This window comes from Canis lupus, chromosome 3, assembly GCF_048164855.1.
Source record: "Canis lupus baileyi chromosome 3, mCanLup2.hap1, whole genome shotgun sequence".
Lineage (NCBI taxonomy): Eukaryota > Metazoa > Chordata > Mammalia > Carnivora > Canidae > Canis > Canis lupus.
This window is the reverse complement of record NC_132840.1, coordinates 30,908,879-30,931,196: the sequence shown is the minus strand read 5'-3', so window position 1 is coordinate 30,931,196 and position 22,318 is coordinate 30,908,879. Positions and strand designations below refer to the sequence as shown.

Below are 22,318 nucleotides of genomic sequence, written 5' to 3'. Positions count from 1 at the left end.
TAAAACACATTAATGAAACATTACATCTCCATGCACTTGGGACAGGCAGGGTGACCATCCTCCAGGAGCTCAGCTGCCTCGATGCTAATAACTCCACTAGAGGCAGAGGCGACCTTAGTCTCACAGGCCCGACAGCCAGGATCCTGTAAAAATCCCTTTGGAAACTTCCTTTATTTCTCTGCCCCTGCCCCTCCCCAAGATATGTGTTAGCAGTCGCCCCCCGAGCCCACGGCCCCCAATATACATCTGCAGGGTCTCATGAGCACAGGTTTATTAGGCAGTAGTAAACAACCTTCCCTTTTTATAAATTTTATTTTATTTAAATTCAATAAATTAACATACAGTGTATTATTTGTTTTCAGAGATGGAAGTCAGTGATTCATCGGTTGCACATAACACCCAGAGCTCACCCCATCATTGCCCTCCTTCATGCCCATCCCCCAATGACCCCAACCTCCGCCCCCTTTTTTTCCTAGAGTCAGAAGTCAGAGTCAGGGTTTGTCTCCCTCTCTAATTTTGGTAAAAGACTATTTATTTATTTATTTATTTATTTATTTATTTATTTATTTATGATAGTCACACAGAGAGAGAGAGAGAGAGGCAGAGATACAGGCAGAGGGAGAAGCAGGCCCCATGCCCTGGGACCCAATCCCGGGTCTCCAGGATCGCGCCCTGGGCCAAAGGCAGGCGCCAAACCGCTGCGCCACCCAGGGATCCCTAAAAGACCTTTCCTAACCGGCCAGTCCCTCCAGGTGCTGGGAACCTTGCTTCCAAATTCCTTAGAGACTTACAGTCTCCCTACCCCCCCTCCCAACTTCAAAAGTATATAATCAGCCCCTCCTCCTGACCCCAGGGCAGCTCTTTCTGCCTCCAAGGGCCTTTCCCCCAATGATTTAATAAAACCACCCTTTTGTACTGAAGACATCTCAAGAATTCTCTCTTGAATGCTCACGCCCGGACCCCAACAAGCACACCATAAAGGCAGCCAGAGTGCCTAGGGCCACGCTCGGCCACCTGCTGGCTGCCGCTTTTCAAAGAATCCTGAAGTCGGAGCCTTTTCTGCCTCACAAAGATCAGCTTCCGGGAGGGCTTCCCGAAGGAGGAGGCAGCCGAGCCAGGCCCGGAAGGAGAGCGGGAGCGGATTCCGGGTCACCGCCGGCCACCCCCGCCCCAGATCTGCAGGCCGGCCAGGGCAAGGTGGGCGGGCCGAGGGCGACACCGCGGCCTCTGGAGGTGAGCCCGCCCGCCGCCGTCACGTGAGCGCCAGCCAGGTGGGGACGGTGACGCAGGCGGCCGGCCAGGTGGCCAGGTGCCCCGGGGCCGCGCGGCCGGCCCCTCCCGCGACCTGGGCGCCCACCTGTCCGGCCGGCCGAGCGCCGCCTCCCGCGGGGCCGCCAGGAAGCGGGGCGGGGACGGGGAGGGACCGGCGGTGGCTCGAGCTCGGCCCGCGTCGGCCGCCTGGCGGGGCGCGGTGCCCGGAGGCCAGACCTGCGCGAGTCGCCGCCCGCTGGCCGCCACGTCCTCGCCCGCAGCGCAGGTGAGCCCGGGACAGGTGAGCGAAGTGGGGCCGGGGGCCGGGGGCCCTGGGGCGCGTCCCCCTCCGAGCCTGCGCGGTCGGAGGAACTTCGGGGCGGGTCCCTGGGCGGGGGCTGCGGCAGGGCCGGAGCGGGGGACTGGCCGGCTGGACCCAGGGCGCCGACCCACCCAGGCCGGACCCCACCCGCGGCCTCAGCAAGTGCCCTGCTGCTGCCCCCTGCCTTCCCTGGGGCCCAGGGGCAGCGTCCTCACTCCAGCGGGGATGCTTCTGTCCCGGGCTCCCCCGTGTAGACCTCAGCGCCTGAGACCCGTAGGGGGGCCCAGGACTTTTGCAAATGAGGGTCAGGATGGCGGCAAAGCCACTCTCCCCAGATCTTTGGATAATCTGCTGTCCAAACCCACGTTGGCCTCAAGAGCTAGCAACCCCCCAAATGAAGACTGTCCCTCCAACACACCAGAAAGAAATGCCCCCATCACTGGTGGAGGCGGAGGGCAGACCCAGGCAGGGGGTGTCCTGCCTGCTTATATCCAATAAGGGGTGTGGGGGCAGCTCCTGAGGGCCGAGGACCCCACTTCCTGCTGACCAGCCTCCGTTTCTGCATCGGGGAAGCAAGAATCCCTTTGGAGATTGAGGTGGACCTCAGCCCAGCAGCCGGACCGGGCGGGGATGGTGGGGAGCCTCTGCACCCGACCTGGGGCCCAGGAGTGCCTGACTCTCCCCTCTGTCCTTGGGGTGAAAGGTCTGCCCCTCCTAGTGTGGGGGCTCCGTGGGCACCTGCAGAGTCTGACTGGGACCTGTACACCTGTCTGCCCTGACAGCCCCGTGGTCCTTGGTTTCCATTCCTGGGTCCGTGTGAACTAAGCCCTCTGGGCCTCAGTGTCCTCATTCATAGAAGGGGACCAGTCAGAGTATCCACAGGCAGGGTGCTGGGGTCCGCTGCAGCCGAGCCTCTGCTCTGGACTCTGCTGGGACGATGCCCACAGCCACAGGCGCAGAACCTCTGACCGGGTGGCTGGGGGGCACTGCCCGGGGCTCCCTAGTCCTGGTGGGAAAGAGTGGCAGGAGAGGGGGTCTTAGGGGTTCCCAGAAGAAGTAAAGTCTTAAGTCACTTGGACAAAAGTGACCTGGAGAGTAAGAGGGAGCCATCTGCACAGAGGCCTGCCCCCTGCCCAGTCCTGGACACCTTTGGGGGAGTCACCTGTGCCAGGAGGGCTCTCCCCACCCCACCCCCTGGGCTCGTCTCCCACCCTGCACGGACCAGCTCTTCACACGCGTTTGAGGAAGCGAGGCAGGCAGGTGAGCGGCCCACCAGGGTGGCCAGGGTGCTGCCCCTGAGGACGGCAGTCTGTGTGTGTGGTCTGACAGGCACAGCCACTCACCCTGCATCTGGGCCCAGGATGTTAGTTTTGGTTTCCAGAAGGATTGCGGCTGCTTGTCTTCTTACCTGGGGCGGTTACCGTGCTCGGGCGACAGTTCATGTGTAAGAGCATCCTGACTTGTAGGGAAAATCCCTGCTCTCCCGCCGGCCTGTCGGCCTGTCGGAATGGGATCTAGGTCAGCAGGGGCCTGGCTCCTCCCCGGACTCTCTGGCGACAGGCAGCCTGACCCCACCTGGCTTCCTCACCTTTCAAGGCATGTACCCACCTTCCAGAAGGTCGGTGGAGAATGGCAGACAAGTGAGGGGAAGAGCTTCTGGAAGACACCTGCTGGTCACCTGGCTAGGCTACCTGCGGGAGTCAGGGCTCTGACTTCCCAGCCGGGGCTTCTTTGGGGAAGCACTATGAATGTCAGCCAAGGCGGGCCAAGGGCCAGGTTTATGGGACGTCAGGAGTAAGAGACAGGAGCTGGGGAGCAATTGGAGGGCCTGTGAGGGGCAGCCCTGCAGGCTGAGCCAGGAGGGTGGTCTTTTCAGTGACTGATGCCCACGCCTGGGAGCCCTAGAGCAGGAGGCAGCAGGAGGCTTCTACACTGGGCAGGCCCAGCATGACCCCTGCCTACTGCCAGACTGTGTGTGAGGCGGGGCCCGGCCAGGTGGGTGTCCCTGACCCCCACCACGAAGGAGGGGCCTCTGGTCAGTAAAGCCAGGCTCCCAGTCTTGGCACTGCAGGTGTCACTCCAGACAGTTCCTTATTGTGGGACCCCCATGGCCTCCACCAACACAGGCAGGCTGGTAACTCAGCCTAGCTGCCACCTCTAAGAATGTCTCCAGACCTTGCCAGGTGTCCCAGGGGCCTGGGGGGCAAAGCCGGCCCAGTTGAGAGTCCCTGCGAACCCCTCACCCCAGCCACCTTGCAATGGAACCGTGTGCCATGTGCTCTGCCCAAAAAGCCAGACACTGCCCCCAGATTCCATGTGACTCTGAGGTCTGAGCTCGGCCAGGCCCAAGGCCATCCCTGTGGCTCAGGTCAGCCTGAGCAAAGACCAGGCTCAGGCAGATGGAGCCAGACAGGCCGGGCCCCACCAGGCAGGGTGGGGTCAGCAGACCCAGAGACCAGGGCAGGTGGGACAGAGGCCCCATAGATGGAGTAATCTGGGCCCTGGTGGCTGTGGGAGCCGCTGTGGGCAGAGCCACAGGTCCAGGCCGATCCCGTCCACAAGGGAGTGGAATAGACAGTGCCAAGCCCACCCAGGTCCCAGGAAGCCCATCTGTTGGGAAGGACGGGGACGTGGAGAGCACTAGGCTGCAAGGGACCCACCAGGCCAGGCTGCATCATGGCCGGGGTGGTACCAAGCGCAGCTTCGGCCTGACCGGGTCAAGTCGGATCACCTGGTCCTTCCCGAACTCCACCTGCTGTCCTTCCTCCATCCTACATTGCAAGGACCCAACGAGTGACCGGCCTCCCCAGCCCCCCAGACACCTCAAGCAGAAACAGCAGGAAGTCACCTGAAAGTCACCGGGAAGGTGGCACGGCCAGACCTGGAAGCCCCCTGTGATGGAGCCTGGTGCTTTCTGCTAGCTTGAAGCTAAGTGCCCCGTGTGGGTGGGCTCCGGGCCTGGAACCCAGGGCCTCATAGAAGGATGCAGCACGAGGGTGAGGGGATGGAGCACAGCAAGTACCACGATGTCCAGCGGTCACTCCTCAGTTTGGGAATTGAGTCCACCTCCTGGTAGGGACGTGAACAGGAAATTGTCCCCACTCCCGAAGGACCCACAGACCCGTGAGAGAGACAGACTCACCACTTGCCACCCTCATCGCCCTGGCATCTCTGGAGGAGCTTTCCCGGGCCACCTGTGCTGGGGAGTGGACCCACCCCTGTGACGCGAGTGGTCACTGCAGGCCATCTGGCCTCCCTCTTGGCAACACTGTTGCCCAGACAGCGTGGCTGGCATCTGCCCTGAGGCAGCTGAGAGGAGAGTCTGCCCTCGGGTCCCCTGCCCCCGCACTGGCCCCAGGACACCAGGCGCAGGCCAGCAGCCAGTGAGGACACTGGGAGAGCCGCTCTGCAGAGCCAGCCAAGGGAGAGGCCCCGGGTACAGACGCTGGGGCAGCGGGTGCCCGAGGAGCCTTCGCTCACGTGCGTGTGCTCACCCCGCACACAGGCCTCCCCACGCAATGCCGGTCCTCCCTGCTAAGCTGAAGCAGCCCGCCCAGCCGGCCCACCAGGTGTTTGAGGACAGCCTGGTGCTGCCAGGAGGCAACAGGGGCCAAGACAGGCAGGGACTGGGCAGGGGCAGAAAGGAACTATAAACATCCTACAGTGGGAACTCGGGCTGCCTTGGGGGCAGGGGGGTGGAGAGGGACCAGAGGGAACAGGTTGGGGAAAGCGCGGAGGAAGTATCACCAGGTGGGCCCGGCCAGACCCAGGGTCGGGGTAGTAGGGAGGCAGGAGGCCATGGCTCGGGGGTGAGCACAGAGCTGTCCCCGGAGCAGTGGGACTCCACAGGCTGGGGAGAGCCTCGGGCCATCATCCAGGGAGGCGAGGCCAGAGCACATCCAGGGAAGAGGCCTCCTCGGTTCTGGAAGAAAGAATCTCCCAGGGGACTCAATCTCAGCCAGTTACCAGCCCGAGGGACAGGGATGTAAGCGAGCGAGGGAGGCTGCCTTGTACCCGGGGTGGGGGTGGGGGTGGGGGTGGGGGTGGAGGAAACAACCAGGCTGAGGACTAGGGGCGGGGTCCCAGGGAGAGAAGGCGGGGTCTCTGGGGAAACACGGAGCCGGAGAGGAGCCGATGCAGCGACCACATGGAGCACACGTCAAGGTCGCCAAGGCCTGGAAGCCAGACTGCGGGGTGGGGAGCAGGAGAGCCCAGGGAGGCCAGAGGGAATTATTAACGAGGAGGCGGGGCACTGGCGTCCTGCCGGCCCAGCTGGCTCTGCTCACACCGACACCCCTGGCTACGGCCACGACACTGGGGCTGGAGTCCCATCCCTGTGGCAGGCAGCAGAAGTCAGGGGCCAGCTGCAGAGCGTGGAGCGGTGGCCTCTGGGGGACCAGGCAGTGGGAGAGGGGACGTCTTTCTTTCACGAACAGCTTTTTGGTGCCACTGGAGTTCTGGACCCGTGTGTAGGGATTTCTGATAAACCAGATGTTCGGAGGAAGGAGACCCCGCGGTGCCCCTGCCGGCTGTGGCTCCCGAGAGCTGGCTGCGGCCGGCCCTGGTACCTGGACTGGTGGCACCCAGGGCTGTGGGTGCGGCCGCCTGGCTGGGAACAGGGGCCACACCCGGCAGTGGCTTGCCTGGCAGGTTCCTGCCGAGCACCTCCGGCCCCAGAGCAGACTTTGCCCTCCGCTGGGAGAGGCCGTGCCCCCGGCTGGGTCCAGGGTCCAGGCCCAGAGGACAGGGCTGTGAAGACCCACGCCTGGGGCTTAGGTTGGGGAAGGCAGGTCGGGGCCGGGTCCCATGGAGGGCCAGCCCGGTGCTGGCATTTCACTACCATGCTCCGTGCAGCAGTGTGACCTCCAGCTACTGTCACCTCTGGAAGAGGAGGCCTCAAAGAAGTTTCCGGGCTCCCTATGCTCTTGGGTGCACTTTGGTGGGAGTGCATCTAGCTCGATGTCTCCCAGAGAGCCCTTTCTGGGCCAGGCCTGGCTAGTGCAGACGAAGTTAACATGGGGGTGGGTGAGCGAGGATGGCACCACCCACCCTAGCTGCCTTTGATTCAGAATGTCCCCAGGAATGTGTGGGCCGTCCTCCAGGCGTGGGAGTGGCTGGGGCTCCACAGGCAGTCCCTCCCTGCGGCTGGGATGGTGTTAGCAGAGAACCTGTGTGCTGAGAGCCGGAGCACGGGCAGCCAGGCTTCCAGCTGCCGCTGTCACCCCGTCCATGCCGTGGTGCAGGTCCCTCCACAGCCGGGCTGCCCCTCAGGGAGGGATTCTGAAGCTGAGGCCTGAAACCTCCCCAGGGAAGCATAAGGTGCAAGGCTGGGAGGTAGGCCCGGGCTGGGACCTGCCTGGTGTGTCCTGGGACGATGCGGGGGCGTCCCTGGAGTCCATGGAGCCCTCGGCTCCAGAGGCCCAGCGCCCGCCAGCTAAGGCTTGGGCACCTCTGGCTGCAGGTGCCCTTGGGTATGAGCGAGCTGGTGATGCCCCTTCACCCACACGGGGCTGCTGGATAAACGGGATGTGTTCCCTCCCAGGTCTGCAGGGAACTTGGCAGAGGGCACCACGCTGACGCTCTGAGCTGAGTCTCGGCAGCCTGGGCTGGTGATTTGGAGACTTCATTTTTCCATCCAGAAAATAGGCTTCTGCCCTCGAGTGGCCCTTGTAACATATATAAGGCCTGCATCTGCAAGCAGGGTACGAGCAGTGGCTCTGCTTGCTTTTATCAAAACTAAAAGGAAAAGACACAGAGTGAGTTTTCCCCAGTCCTGCGAAGTCCTCCTAACCTGGTGCCTGTCCACTTGTGGGTGTGGTGCAAGGAGTGGGAGCATAAGCTGGTCTCCCGTCGCTGCCCCGGCTTGTCGGCTGGCTCTGGCCACACTTCATGCTTGGGAGCCTGTGAGACTCCTGTACTGCAGAAGGTGGGCCTCATTGCTACTCTGCCCACTTTGCTGATTTTGAGACAGAGGCACAAAAAGCAGCAGAGGGCGGTTACAGTGGTGGGCAGCCCCTCGGGATGGGTTGGTGGCTGGCCAGAGGCTGGTGCCTAGGAGGCAGGAGGCTTGTGTTGGCTCTGCCTGGCCCTGAGTGGAAAGGTGGCAGTGGCCCCGTCCACACTGGCAGAGCAGTGTGCCTTCAGCCAGGATGAGCCAGGCTGAGCTGAACCCAAATGCTTCCAGACACCGGTCAGTGGGGCTCCACCCGTCCAAGGCACTCAGGGTCCCAGGAGGGACGGGCATCCAAGGGAAGCACCCGAGGGATGCAGGAAGAGTAGGCTGGGGCTGTGGGCTTGGGCTCTGCAAATGCTTCCCTCCTACCTTGTGTCCACGCACAGTGACCATACCCAGCAAGGCCCTGGAGGAAGGGATTGTTGGCCCCGTTATGAGTTCATGTATGTGGGAAAATGCAAATATGTCCCTGGATGTGCGGAAAGGCTGGGTGGACAGCCAGCCGTGGTGGCATCACCACATGGGGCAGCCAAGAGAAAGGGTCTAGAATCGGCAGGCCTGGGTTCAGGTCCCCGTGAGCCACACTTCCTGGCTCACATCCCAGGGCCATCTCCTGGGCTTCTCCGGGCCTTGTTTCTTCCTTTGCAAAATGAAAATAAAGACAGTCAGTGTGTTTTGGGAGCAGGTGAGATCATGCATCTAACCCAGCACGGCGGAGCCTGGCCCTGCGTGCTCAGAAGTTGGGGGTGACACAGAGGCTGGGGTCACAGCCACGTTGTCCTAAGCAGGCCTCAGAAGAGCCCCACAGATGGCATCATCCTCATGCTTTCACTGACCAGGGAGAAATGGTGCTGAGAGGCCCTGGGGCTGACCCAACTTGGATCTGCAGGCCCCCAGGTCTGTGCACTCCTCACTGCCCATGCTTGCACCCCCAGTGAGGGCATACGGACCCACCAGAGGAAGCACACTGGTCGCCTGTCCTCTGCCCCTGTCCCAGCAGCCAGGTCCCTGCAGGCCTGAGTCTCCCGATCCTGCATGCACCTCCCTGGGCCTCCCCAGCCCTGTTCCAGGCATCCTGAGCAGGGTCTCTGGCTGGGGCGGATGCTGGGAAGCAGTGAAGGCGCTTGTGTGCAGGGGAGATGCAGGGTGGACGTCTGTGTGCTGCCCTCACCTCTGCCCTCTTGTCACAGGACACTGGCCAGTCAGCATGTCCCAGCGACACTCGGACAGCTCCTTGGAAGAGAAGCTGCTGGAATACCGCTTCCACTCAGAGCTACGGCTTGATGCCAAGGGGAACCCGGCGTCAGGGCTCCCGATGGTCCGGGGCTCCCTGCAGGTGGTCAGGGACAATGCCCCCTTCCAGGTGGATACCTCAGGGCCCCCACCTCTGTCCCCTAAGGACCAGGAGTCACGGACCGTGATCCTGAGCACGCAGAGCCCTGCAGCCCTCAAGATGGGCACTCAGCAGCTGATCCCCAGGAGCCTGGCCGTGTCCAGCAAGGCCAAGACCCCAGCCCGCCACCAGAGCTTCGGGGCTGCCGTGCTCAGCAAGGAGGCTGCCCGGCGGGACCCCCAGCTCCTCTCAGCCCCCAGCTTCTCCCTCGACGACATGGATGTGGACATGGGCTCCGAGGGAGCGCTGAGACGGAACCTGCGGAACCGATCATACAGGGCGGCCATGAAGGGCCTGGGGGCTCCCAGTGGGGACAGGGGCCCCAGCCAGCTCAGCCCCAAGCTCCAGGCTCTGGCCGAGGAGCCCAGCCAGCCTTCTGCGCGGGGCCCGGCCAAGAATAAGGTAGGGGGCCTGTCTGCCTGGACGGTGGGGAGGGGCTGTGCCTCGGGGGGCCTTGGGAGCTTGTAGGCGTGCCCCTGTGTACCCCTATGTGCCCCTGCGTGCCACTAGCCTTGGGGCCTCACCATCACATCGCCTGATCCTGCAGCTGGCACTCAGTGAGCACCTACTGTGTGCAGGCTCCTGACCCAGGTTATCCGGGTTAGGTGTGATGGGCAGGCTCTGAGCAGAGCATGAACGTCGCCGTTTTACAGAAAGGCCAAGGGGTCTCCCTTCTCTCAGCCGCCGTGGGGAGCATAGCCTTTGGGGGGACCAGCCTCTCTGCGCCCCAAGGGTAGCCAGCCCGTGTGAAGGCTGAGCTTCAGGGAAGGCTTTGGAGCAGCACCTGGCTCGGGTCGCCCTGCCCCAGGCGCCCCATCGGGGACTCAGCGGCCGAGCACATCTGGCTCAGGAGAGGTCTGATGCCCCTCGACACGCCCGCGCTCCTCTGCCCGCCTGACAGCCGCTCTACCTCAGTGTTCTCGGGCCAGCGGGCGGGCATAGGCCCGTGGGAAGGGCGGCCTTGCTCGGGTCCCCACGCTCAGAGTTGAAGTTCTCTGGCACGCAGAGGGGAGTCCTGGGACCATCTTGGCCGCTGTCCTCAGCTGAAAGGTGCCCCCTGAGATGCCCAGGCCCCCAGGAGCTGCCTCGGGGCCTCGGCACTCTGCAGCCACCCAGGCCCTGCCCGCTGCCCGTTTGCTCACTCACGGGTGGTTTCCTGAGCTCTCCTGCACCTGCTGCTGGGGTGCCAAGGGAGCCAGGGGAGCCCCGAGAGCAGGCCCCCAGGGAGCTCCCAGGGCAGTGAGCAGGCAGGGGTGCGCTGGGGTGCTCAGATCCAGGCTGGGAATGCAGGGGTGCCCAGGGTGGGGGGATGGTTCAGGTAAAGAGGTGGTGTGGACGAGAGACACAGGCCTGAGGCAGGAGAGGTGTAGAGGGGGGCGGTGGGGGGCAGAGCCAGGTGCGGCTGGGGTGCCACATATTCCAGCCCAGCAGTGAGAAGTTTTCAGGCCCCAACGCGTTTGAGAAACCAGCTCACTTTCTGGAACCAGCACGGCTTCGAGGTCAGGAAAAACAGAGTCCCAGCCAAGTAGGTAGGACCCAGTAGATGGTGGGTGGGGCAAGGGCTGTGCCTCCCCACCCCCGCCCCAGAGAGCCTGGCCACCCCCACCTTCCTCTGCAGCCCTGGCAGAGGCTGCTGGGACCCCAGACCTGCGCTGGGAGCTAGACACCATCCTGCAAGTCTTGGTCCTTCCTGCCCCCCAGGTCCCAGGCTGTGTGGGGCCCCATGTGTAGCCCCAGCTCCCACCCTTGTGCCTTCTCAACCCCCACCAGCCAGACCTGGGCAGCCTCCCGGGGCTTCCTTCAGACCCCGTCGGAATACCCCGCTGACCTGAGCACCTGTTTTGATTTGTTCGACCCTGCTGCCTCCTCCTCCAGGCAGCCATCCTGGATCTGCCTAGCTCTCAGTCAAACTGCCCTGCCTGTTCTGAGCCCCTGTGTCACCCCATCCTACCTGCCCTGGCCTTTGCTTGGCAGCCCTGCTTCCCTTGCTGAGCCTGCATTTATTGAGCAGCTTCTGAGTGCCCAGCGGAAACCCCTCCTGTTAAGCATGTGGTGCGGTGAGGTGTCCGGGCCCAGAGGCTGGAGGACCTGCTGCAGACTCACAGTGGCCTGCCCTCCCGGCTGACTGACTGCTGGTGTCTCTGTGTCTCTCCAGTTTGCGCAGAAGACGCTGGGGCGGAAGCGCGCCCACAAGGGCTCCTTCAAGGACGGTGAGTGTAGCCGAGGGAGGCTGGGGGCTGCCGTGGGCCAGGCTGGGGGCGGGGAGCCTGGTGCTGTGCAACAGAACCCGCTGAAGGGGCGTCCTCCTGGGACAGGAGGTCCTGGTGGCTCGTCCGGCCTGGTTGTTCTGAGAGTCTAGAGAGTTCCCTTGGGCTCCCGTCTGCACCTTACCAAGGGCAGGAGACAGGCAGAGGCCCCACACTCACCCCGGGAGGGGGCTTTCGCACATCGCATGCTCAGCCCAACATGGTTGCACCGCTGGGACCAAGGTCAGCTGCAGGGCGCTGGCCCTGGGTGTGGACACCTGTGCTGTGCGCATCGCCCATAATTTCCCAGCATGCAGGGGTGCAGTGTTGGGGGCTCAGGAGGGCTCAGAGCAGGGGAGGTAGGGGTAGGGGCCTGCCCAGCCAGGATGCAGCCCTAGTGGCTGTGAGGGGCAGGGCTCCTAGGGTGCCCTGGAGGGGGAGACAGGACGGCAGGAGGGGTGGGGAGGGTTGCCCAGGGCCAGGCGCCGCCCATCCCAGGGGGGCTGCTGCAGAGCTGAGAACGGGACAGGGCACCTGGGGGCTGTGCTCCAGGGAACCCGCACCCAATGCTCTCTGCCCAGCCAGGGAATAGCCCCCACCCCGGGAACAGCCCGCACCCGAGGCGGCTGCGCTGATTCGTCGGCTCAGCGCTGGCCTGACGGTGCCACATTCTGCACTGGGACGTCACCCCCGTCCTGGGCTGGGCCTGACCCGCCATGGGGGCCAGCCAGCCTGAGGGGAGCCTGCTCCGGGGGGCCCTGCGCTGTCTGACCCTCTCAGAGCCTCCTTGGGAGGCTTCAACCTGCAGGTTCCCAGGGGGCCCCAGCTGCTCAGAGCCCCCAGGTCGGCAGGTGACACCCCGCCTCTCCCCAGACCCCGGGTTCTACCAGGAGATCCGGGAGCGGGGCCTGAACACCAGCCATGAGTCCGACGACGATATGCTCGACGAGCCGCCCAGCCCCGATGGCACAGGAAGGGCAGATGCGCCCATCGTGGTCAAGAGCTACCGGCCTGCGCAGATCACCTGGAGCCAGCTCCCAGAGGTAGGGCCAGGATGGTGGGCGCTTGGCCCATCCGAGCCAGCCCGGGCCCCCCAGTGTGGGGAGCAGCCTTCCCAAAGTACCTACTATGCCCAGCGTGCAGGGGAGCCCCTTCCTGGTGCCCTCAGAGCTGCCCTGCCCCGAGGGCACTCTGAGCTTAGTTCCATGGGGTAGAGCAGTTAGGGCCGAGCGCTGTCGTTGTGTGTGTGACGAGCCTCCCTCAGGTGAGCTCCTCTCCAGCTCCCTACTCAGACCAACCTCCTGGAGCTGTGGGCAAGGGACCCCCTTCCTAGGGCGCCGCCCCCAGGAAGATGCCAGGAGGGCCTGAGTGGGGAAAGGGACGGGCCTTGGCTTCGGGAAATCCTTGTGCCGCAGGTGGGGTGAGGGGGCCCGGGGGAGCCTGGCTGAGACAGAGGCTCTGGTGCCCTGAGCAAGTGGGGGTGGGGGGTAGCCGTCCCTCCCGAGGGGGGCAGACATGCTGCTGACCCATTCCCTGAGAGCCTGCGGCCTGTGGGCAGGGAGGCATCGGCGTGTGCGTGGTCTCCTGGGTCAGGTCACCCGCCCCAAACAAGCAGCACTTCGGCCAGGGTGGCCCTGGGGACGCTGAGCCTGAGGCCATGGAGAACCAGACCATCTCCCAGGCCCCGGGATGGGGCGCAGACTCACCTGGCCAGCTTGCAGCCCATCCCTGCCATGGTTTTCCCACGTGGCTTTGTGTCTCTCCACGCCCAGACAACTCTGTGGGACAGAGGCCCCTCCCCGTCCTCAGGGGTCTGCTGGCCGCTCCCCAGGATGCCCGACTTCTCCCTTGGCTGCCCCGGGCTCTTCGGAGGAAGGGCGGGCTTCCAGGGAGGGCCGAACCCGTGATGCCCAGGCCTGTGCCCTCCTCAGGTGGTGGAGTCGGGCCTCCTGGACACGCTGCCCCCCGAGGAGCGCAAGAGGCAGGAGGTAAGGGGGCTGGGCAGGGGGCCAGCCCTGTGCCCCAGATCTGGTGGCCACACATCTGCAGGGCAGGACCAAGGCCACGGTGAGGCCTCTTGCCCACCCACCTGTTGGCCATCTCCTGTGCCAGCCCCTGGGATCATGGCTGATGCCCTTTGGGGGAGGGGGCTACCATCACCCCTCCTTGGATGCAGGTGGGGGTCCTCACCAGCATCACAGCTCATAAGAGGCCGAGCCAGAGCGCATATGGAGGCGTCGGGCCCTTATGCCCATGGCCGTGCTCACACCACCCCAGTTCTGGTTTCAGGGCCCAGGTCCAGCCTGCCCTGCCCCCTGCCCCCTGCTCCTGCCCCCAAGGTGCAGGGTGGCCCTGGCAGCTGCTGTCCCCCCTCCAGGCCATCTTCGAGATCCTCACGTCAGAGTTCTCGTACCAGCACAGCCTGAGCATCCTCGTGGCCGAGTTCCTGCACTCCAGGCAGCTACGGGCCACGATGACCCAGACAGAGCACCACCACCTCTTCTCCAACATCCTGGACGTGCTGAGCGCCAGTCAGCGGTGAGGCCTGCGCCCAGCTCTCCACCATGCTGCGAGGGCCACCTGGCCCTGAGGCACCATGGCCATGGGGTCTTGGGGGGGTGGGCAGGGCGAGCAGGGCTCCAAAGACTCAGTGTGGGACCATGGGCGGAAGGTTGAGAGGAGCTGCTGGCCGGGAGGGAACTCGACCTCCTCAGACCTCAAGGCCCCGTGACAGGCTGAGCACTGGGTCTGTGGGCATCCTGGCACCCCCCCCCAGCACCCCATCCCTTGGATGTTTGGGAGGGCAGAGTACCTGCCCCAGGACACTGCCCTGCCAGATGACACACACGTTCCCACTAGGACATCAGGTGCAGGAGGCCGAACGATGAGGTGTGAGGTGGCCAAGGGAAGGGGCAGGCGGGGGGACCTCAAGTTGCAGGACCTCATGTTCTGCCCGGTGGTGTCCGGTGCCCATCCCCAGGCTCCGGTTGCAGGGCCCAGAGCTGGAGGATAGGCCAGGTGTGCAGCTGCAGGCCTGCAGAGGCCTGTGTGTACACCCACATGCCAGAGGGAAGGTGTGTATGTGCTTGCACAGGTGTGTGCATGGAAGCCACAACCCCAGACGGCCCTGGGCCCCAGGAGACCCCGTGACACCCTCCCTCACGCCTCAGCATCCCCCCTCACCTGAGGAGGTGGGTCCCCTGAGTCTCCTCGCAGACCAGGGTAGGGGCAGGTGAGAGAGGGTGGCTCATTCATGTCGACATCGGGCCAGTCCCCTGAGCCCCACCCGCACCTGCTACCTGTGGCCTCTGTGAAGTTTCGGGGCCACATGGCGGGAGGGGGTGCTGTCTTGTCCCTGGAGATGGGTCTTCCTGCAGAGCCGCAGTGCCCAGCTTGCGGGTCCTGACTCCATGGGGGCCTGGGTAAGCGGCGGCCCCTCCACCCAGCTCTGCCCCTTTGCTCGACGTCCCACTGGCCACTCCTGTTTATGCTGAGCAGCCATCAGTTGCTTCTGACCCTCGGGGCCTCTGATCGGCCACCGCTGTCCCAGGGTAGGATGGTCCCACCTCCTCCCCCAGCTGGGTCCTGGCAGCTCCCAGCCATTCACAGTGGCCTCCCTGGGACTCGGTTATCCTGGGTCAGCAGCTGATAGCTACCTTTCCCAGACCCTCCTCAGAAGCCCACGGAATCGCCCGTGGGAGGTGCTGGCCAGCATGGCCCTGTACCCGGGCAGCTGGGGCCTCCGTACGCATCCCTGTAGCGCTGCCCACCTCTGCCCAGGCTGCCCAGGAGTATGACTCTCAGAGCTCCCCCTTAGGGGACACACAGGGCCCCTGAAGGTGGAGGTCAGGCTAAGGCCCCATGAGCAGGCCTTGTCCCCTGTCCCTGGCCTTACCAAGGGAACCAAGGCAAGGCCCCCATCTTCCCAGGGGGTCCCCAGATTGGTGGGGTGGCCCCCCCAGTGGTCCCCCCCGCCACAGGAGCTAGGTGAGGCAGGTGGCAGGCCCCTGGTGCCCTCACTGTTGAGGACCTGGGACCTCCTTCCCACCCTGGCTTTGTCCCCAAGCCCTGTCTCTGTCACTGTGCTGGATGCCCCCCCTCCCATCAGCCAGGGTAAATACTAAGGGCAGCGGAGCTGGCTGCCCTCGGCCTGGTCAGTCCCTGGTTGCTGGTCCGGGTTGCCTGGGAGGTGGATGTGTGCTTGGGGACACTGCTCTCTGCCCTCCAGAGGTCAGCCAACTGTCTTCTCTCCCAGACCGGACCGCCTGGAGCAGTCCCAGGAGCCCGCTACACCGGGCTTTCAGAGTCGGGTTCAGGAGAGACGCTGCCATCGGAGTAGTTGGAAGCCCAGGATGGGGCTGAGGAGCCTCAGGGAGGGGGTGAGAGGGCCTCCCAGCGGCCTAGGCTATGGCCTGGAGAGGTGACACTGCCTGGGGTCTGACCGGTGCCCTCGCATACAGATGTCCTGGTGCAGCTGCAGCCAGGCCCGGCTGTGGCAGCAGCAGTCAGCACGATCTCTGTGGCCAAGGCCCGGGTTACAGATGATCTCAGAAGGGGACCCCAAGAGGAAGTGGGGCCTGGTGGCCACCGCTGGAAAGTCTACCCAGAGCTTTCTCACACGGAGCTGGGCAGAGGACTCCAGGGCTCCGGGCAGGGGTGACCCAAGTCCAGGGACTCAAATCAGAGTGACAGCTTCTCAGTCCTGCCTGTCTGAATCCTGGGGGCCTGCTGGAGCCTCTGCCAGCCTCTTAGCAGGAAGTGGCCCTGGATTTGCCCAGTTATTTCAGGCATAAGAAGCTGATCTGCCCTGGGGTTTCCCCAGGAAGGCGTGGGCTCACAGCAGCCTGGGCAGCTGGTCCCCCACACACCTGCCGCGCTGCTTCTGGGGGCTTCACCGCGGTGCTGGACGGCCGGGCCCTCACCCACCCCGCCCCTGTAGGTTCTTCGAGGACCTGGAGCAGCGGCACAAAGCACAGGTGTGCGTGGAGGACATTAGCGACATCCTGGAGGAGCACGCCGAGAAGCACTTCCACCCCTACGTTGTCTACTGCTCCAACGAGGTCTACCAGCAGCGCGCCCTGCAGAAGCTGACGTGAGCCGAGCTTCCCGGTGCCCGGGGTCTGCTCTGGGTGCCTTGTGCCAGGAGCACATTCCTGCTCGCAGCCTGGCTTCTTGGGCACCCACTGACCTCCCACCACCGCATCTCTGTTGCAGAAGCAGTAATGCTGCCTTTCACGAGGCCCTGAAGGAGATCGAGAAGCGTCCCGCGTGCGGGGGTCTCCCCATGATCTCCTTTCTGATTCTCCCCATGCAGAGGGTAACCCGGCTGCCCCTCCTGACAGACGTGAGTACTCCGCACAGAGACCCAGCAGGGGAAGGAGGTCGGCCTGGCCCCCCTTTTGCGACCCCCTACCCCCCTCCCCGGTGCTGCTCAGTCTGAGACGGCTTGAACAGCTTTTGCCCAAGAGCTCCCTGCCTGGAGCTTTCCAGCACTTCCTGGAAGGTTCTCGAGGTTCGTTCATGTGGATGAGGCAGAAGCAGTGTCACCCAGGCCTCTCCTGAGCATGGGTCCTGGGCCACTGCCTCCCACCCAGGATCCTCGGCCCACTGTCCCGGGTGTGGGCCCCCAGGGCAGCCCGGGCACCACTCACTGCCCCTTCTGTGGGCAGAGAGAGGAGCTCATGCCTCTCAGATGTCTGCTCCTGGGGCCGAGGGGCAGGTGGGGCCAAAGGGCATTTGTGCACATGTGTGCACATGCACACATGCAGGCGTGCACACAGCACACACACATGTACATATGCACACATAAGCCCGCACACGGTGGGAGCCCGGCTAGGCCCCCAGAGGCAGCATGCGGCTCATGCTGGAGGATCATCTGTCTGGGCCTCTCACGAGTCTAGAAACAGGCTGCGGGCCGCCCCCAGACTGGACAGAGACAGCCCAGGACTGGAAGGGCTGGGGTCCTGGGACAGTGCCCCCGCTGCATTCCCACCAACCAGCCAGGCTGTGTACCCCAGTGGGGCCTGGCAGGAGCTGGACATGGGCTCCCCACCTCCCCGCAGCCCCCACCGGGGTCTGCTGTTCGTAGGGGGCGCCTCTGTCTACGCAGGCCCGTGAGCCTGGAGTGCAGAATGGTACTTGGTGCCTGACCAGCCGGGTCCTCTCTGCAGACCCTCTGCCTCAAGAGTCAAGGCCACCCTGAGAGATACAAGGCCGCCAGCCGCGCACTCAAGGCCATCAGCAAGGTGAGGGGTATCCAGGGGAGAGGAGGGGGCACCTGGACCAAGCACAGCCCCCAAGTCTGCCCCTACCCCACCCAGTAGTGGAGACACTGAGGGCAAGGCAGGGAGGGCTTCCACATTGTCCATCTCAAGCTTTTCATGGTGCTGATGGGGAAACCAAGGCCCAGAAGGGGTGAATCTTGAACTCAATCAGTGAGCCTGAGTTAGGGCAGCAGCTAGGACAGCCCTGGGGTAGGGTGGGGGTGCCTGGGCCGTGGGATGGCCAGGCCACAGCCCACAGCACAGCCCAAGGCAGGGCAACAGTTAGGACAGCCCTGGGGTTGGGTGGGGGAGGGGGGTTCCTGGGGTGGCCAGGCCACAACCCACAGCACAGCCCGAGGCAGGGCAGCAGCTAAGACAGCCCAGGGGTAGGGTGGGGAGTGCCAGGGCAGCAGGGCGGCCTGACCACAGCCCACAACACAGCCTGCTCTCCGGGTGCCCCCCCCCCCACAGCTGGTGAGGCAATGCAACGAGGGAGCCCATAAGATGGAGCGCACAGAGCAGATGTACACGCTGCATACACAGCTGGACTTCGGCAAAGTCAAGGTAGGCATCGGGCCTCCCCTCAGCCAGCCCCTTGGGGGTCGGGGTCATGGCCCCTGGGCATTTGGGCTGGAAGGAGGCCTTGCCCCAGACTCTCTGGGGGCACCATCCCTTGTGACTCCCACTCCCCTTGGCCGCAGAGGCTCAGCTCTGCCGCCCTCCTGCCTGGGGCTGGGTGGGTGTGGGGGGGTCTCTGGCCCCTGCCCCCACCCAGGGCTGCCCCAAGGGGCTGGGCCAGAGAGCATGCCCTGGTCCAGGGCTCCTGGCAGCACACTGAGAACAGGGAAAGGATGGAGTTGGGGCCTCCTGTAAAGCCAGGAACTGTCCCTCAGCCCCAGAGAGGGGGCCTAGCCAACCTGCAGGCCCTCCCAAGCAAGCAGGGCTCACACTTCTGTCCCTGAGTCCCTGCGGTGCTCCAGGCCATCAGGCTCCTGCTTCTGCAGGAAGCACCTCCCTGGGAGGGGGACATCGAGCCAGAAACAGACAGACACTTCCTCGTGGGAGCTGCTCTGCAGGAATTGGCCTGGAGGCAGCTCTGTGGGCTGAGCCTCCACTTGTCATCACTCAGGCTGGGCCCCTGACCTGGAGGCTGCCCAGCAGGCCGGAGCTTGGGGGAGCGGTTGCCGTGGGCAGGGCAGGGCACGAGGGCCACAGAGCGATGGAGGGAGGACCCCGAGGTCCAGAAGAAGGTGTGAGGGGTGTGTGGAGGCTTCCTCAGGACGGCCTGGTGGACTGTCCTGCTCGCTGGGCGGGACCTGGGCTGGGGACCTGGCACAGAGCAGCTGCCCATCTGTGCCTGCTGGCCACCTGAATAGCCCTTTGTCTGAGGCAAGGACACATTTCGCCCCCATCCTTGGTCCAGCCCAGGGCGGCCAGTCCCCCGGGTCCTGGGTGGTAGGGACTGTGCTGGACATCCTTGCCCGTCCTCCTCACCCCCACCCTGACTGAGGCAGCTCTCTGGTTCCTCCCTCCAGTCCCTTCCTCTGATCTCTGCCTCCCGCTGGCTGCTGAAGCGTGGGGAGCTCTTTGTGGTAGAAGAAACCGGGATTTTCCGAAAACTGGCCAGCCGGCCGACGTGCTACCTATTTCTGTTCAATGACGTCCTGGTGATTACCAAGAAGAAGAGGTGAGCCTGTGATGGGGCCAGGAGGGGCAGGGGGAGCTGCCCAGCCTCGTCCGACCTCAGGATTGGGAGAGGCTCCAAGCCTGGCTTGTCCATGGTGGCAGCCAGGGTCCCCCTCCGTGTGACATGGGGGTCCCCCTCCAAGTGACTTGGGGTGGCTGGGTGTTTCTCACTGTGGGGCAGGCCTGAGCCGGCCTGCCCAGGCCACAAGGACAAGGAGACACACAGTCTCTGTCCTGGGGGGCAGTTCTTGGGAGCGTCCAGCTGGGTGGGGACCCAGGCTGCCCAAACCCCCCCCATAGCATCCAACTGCCCGTCTCCCCGCAGCGAGGACAGCTTTCTGGTACAGGACTATGCCCAGGTGGACCACATCCGGGTCCAGAAGATGGAGCCCTCCGACCCCTCTCTGGTGGGGGGTAGTAGCCGCAGCTCCTTGGTGCCACACGTCTTCCAGGTGACCATGCTGCACAACAGCGAGGGCCGCCAGGAGAAGATCCTGCTGTCCTCCGACTCCGCGTGAGTTGGGGGAGGGCTCCCAGGGGGAGGGTGTTCATGCCGTTCTATTCTCGAGCACTGCCGTGTGCCGACACAAGGGCAACCTGGTCCTCACGGAGGTCACATCTCTGGGACAGCAACCCATCAGCCACAAAATGGGCAGCTGTGTCCAGGGAGTGCAGATTGAGGAGGAGCACAAGGTGGGGAAGGGAGTACCAGGTGGGGGCCGGTGGGGAGGAGGACCTGGCGGAGGCATGGCAGCGCAAAGGCCCTGAGGCAGGAGGCCTCTGCTGAGAAGCAGCCGATGCCGGCGGGGGCTGGGGGGGTGGAGGTCAGAACAGTCTGGAAGTGGGGTGGGCAGCACATGGGTGCCAGCACAGTAGGGGCTCAGATGACGGGGGAGGAGACAAGGGTGACTGATCTCCACAGTCCCTTCAGGCGGCGGGAGGCGGAAGCTGATGGTTTAAAACTGAATTGATAAGGGACAGTGGGCTTGGGGCCCAGCACCAGCAAACAGGGTGGCCCAGGTCATAGGGGTGTGTCTGCATGTGACCCCATGACTCTGGGAAGGTGAGACTCAGGGTTGGCCTGCCTGTGGCTCCTTCCTGCCCCGTGACTTCCCGTGTGTGGTCCCTCGGTGGTTAAGGGGGGGTCACAATAGGGCGCCGAGCAGCATGAACCTTCAGCACCACAGCCCATCACAGGGCTGTGAGGCAGCCTCACAGGGCTGGGGGGCATGCTCCAGGGACCCCCCCCATCTCCCCACGCTGCCAGGTGGGGACAGGGTCATGAAGCCAGAGGCCCCAAGGCAGGCAAGGTTGGCCCAGAGCCTGACGCAGCCTCTCTCCAACCCCAGGAGTGACCGGGCCCGGTGGATCACGGCGCTCACACACAGGGAGAGGCAGGGACGGGGCCCCACCAACAAGGGAGGTAAGCACCAGACGCTCCACGCTGAACGGGGCTCACAGCCCCAGCCCCGGGCAGGGGGCTAGCACGGAGCTGAGGCATTGTCCAGCCCTCTGTCCTGCCTGCCCCCCGGGGTGACCGCCCAGGTGAGGGACCCCACAGCCGGGTATGTATGTATGCACCTGTGCACAAGGGGCCTCCCCTTCTGTGCGGGAGGGAGAATGCTGCCCCATGCCCAACAACTGGAGCAGAACGGGCCGCAGGGGTGGAGTTAGATGGTGCTGTCTCTGCCGGGGCTGGTGCTTTGGCCCTGAGAGCAGCGGCAGTCTGTCTGGTGGTCTCTGGAGGGAAGCTGCCATGTGTCCAGAGCCCCCCAGGCCCCAGTGAGACCAGGCCACGGTGGAGCCATGCCTGACTCAGGGCAGCAGGACTCCTGGCCCAGGCCCTCCTGGGGACAGCGGTGTTGCTGACACCTACCCTCACCCCCCCCACCCCCCAGACCTGCTCCAGGTCGAGGTCACCAAGGCTTACTTGGCCAAGCAAGCGGATGAGATCACGCTGCAGCAGGCGGATGTGGTCCTGGTGCTGGAGCAGGAGGATGGTGAGCAGAGCAGGGCCGGGTGTGTGGTGGTGGCAGGATGTAGGCGAGGTGGCCCCCAGAGGGAGGGCCTGACAGCCCCACGAGGGAGCACACCAGATGCGGGCAGCTGACCCTGAGCCTGGCCCCCTGGAAGCAGTTTCTGCAACTGCCCATGGTGGGTCTGGCCCAAGGTCCCCTCAGCACCTTCCTTCAAGGACATCTTCAGACCTCCCTCAGTCACAGGATCAAAATCCGCTTCTTTTGTCATTCTGTGTCCTGAGCAGGAGGAGGGTGGCTCTGCTACCCCTGGGGGCCCCTGCACTCGCCTGCACAGGGCATGAAAGCTGGCTGAAGGGAGCTCAGCCCCTGACGCCAGTGTCCAGGCTGAGCACCTGCTGGAGGACCAGGTGCCTGTGTGTGACCTGGCCCCTGGCCCCCTGGGCAGGAGCGGGTGGTGGCCTGCTGCAAGGGGGCCTGGCCCTGGCGTCTTCTGGCACAGAAGCTCAGAGGGCTGGGGGTGCGGGTATGGAAGCCCCTCCCTGGAGCCTGGACTCCGCCCTCACCTGCCCCACATCTGTGTTCAGGATGGTTCTATGGCGAGAGGCTGAGAGATGGGGAGATGGGCTGGTTCCCTGAGGACTTTGCCCGGTGCATCACCAGCCGTGTGGCCGTGGAGGGCAACGTGCGCAGGATGGAGCGGCTGCGTGTGGAGACGGGCGTGTAGCCTGTTGTGCCCAGCACGGAGGCCAGGCTGCTGCTTCATGCCGTGCTCCAGGAAGCAGCCTGGTCCTTGGAGTGCGGTGCGCTTGTCCTAGGAGCCCAGACAGTCCGTGGGTCTCCGTGAGGCCCCGTGGTCCGCAGTGCCGGATCCAGACACTTCCAGGGAGGGCGATCACATGTGCTGCCCACCCCCGGGAGCATCTCCAAGCAAGCTCTCAGGGCCACAGCAGCCCGACCCCCGGCCTCCCCCGGCGTCCTGCACACCCCTAGGGCAATGGTGCAGGGCAAGTGATGCAGGATGTGGGCCCAGCTTCCTCCCTGTCCCCCCCGCCCAGCCCCCTGCCTGTGGGACAAAGGGCCTGAGCGTCCAGGGCGGCCCCACTTACTGAGCGGAGGTCCCCGAGGGAGATGACCCTACAGAGCCAGTGCTGAGATCCTGGGGTTTTCATACACATTAAAGTATTTTTTAACACCTGGATTTCCATGGGAGTCTGTGCCCAGAAGG

The 22,318-nt window shown here is 64.3% G+C and overlaps 1 protein-coding gene across 4 annotated transcripts; it reads left to right on the top strand.

Moving 5' to 3' along the window:
- Positions 1 to 1,382: 1,382 nt before the first annotated feature.
- On the top strand, positions 1,383 to 22,291 carry ARHGEF16 (Rho guanine nucleotide exchange factor 16). Of its 4 annotated transcripts, XM_072819967.1 has the most exons (16): positions 1,515 to 1,537; positions 8,315 to 8,423; positions 8,717 to 9,321; positions 11,075 to 11,129; positions 12,039 to 12,208; positions 13,097 to 13,153; positions 13,543 to 13,703; positions 16,105 to 16,257; positions 16,380 to 16,509; positions 17,336 to 17,410; positions 17,900 to 17,992; positions 18,964 to 19,115; positions 19,440 to 19,628; positions 20,464 to 20,537; positions 21,013 to 21,114; positions 21,678 to 22,291. In XM_072819967.1, exons 2-16 carry the CDS (start codon positions 8,372 to 8,374, stop codon positions 21,815 to 21,817), a joined length of 2,208 nt encoding a protein of 735 aa, XP_072676068.1. In that variant the 5' UTR covers positions 1,515 to 1,537; positions 8,315 to 8,371; the 3' UTR covers positions 21,818 to 22,291. The 4 variants fall into 4 exon arrangements, with proteins under 4 accessions (XP_072676069.1, XP_072676070.1, XP_072676068.1 ...); XM_072819968.1 differs by lacking the exon at positions 8,315 to 8,423 and having other exon boundaries at positions 1,383 to 1,537; XM_072819969.1 differs by lacking the exon at positions 8,315 to 8,423 and having other exon boundaries at positions 1,397 to 1,552.
- The last annotated feature ends 27 nt before the right edge of the window (positions 22,292 to 22,318 follow it).

Coding starts and splice junctions, on each gene's coding strand:
- ARHGEF16 (XM_072819967.1), top strand. CDS start 8,372: ATGGTGCTGAGAGGCCCTGGGGCTGACCCAACTTGGATCTGCAGGCCC. Junction 9,322..11,074: donor GGGGCCCGGCCAAGAATAAG/GTAGGGGGCCTG, acceptor GTGTCTCTCCAG/TTTGCGCAGAAGACGCTGGG. Junction 16,510..17,335: donor GGCTGCCCCTCCTGACAGAC/GTGAGTACTCCG, acceptor TCCTCTCTGCAG/ACCCTCTGCCTCAAGAGTCA.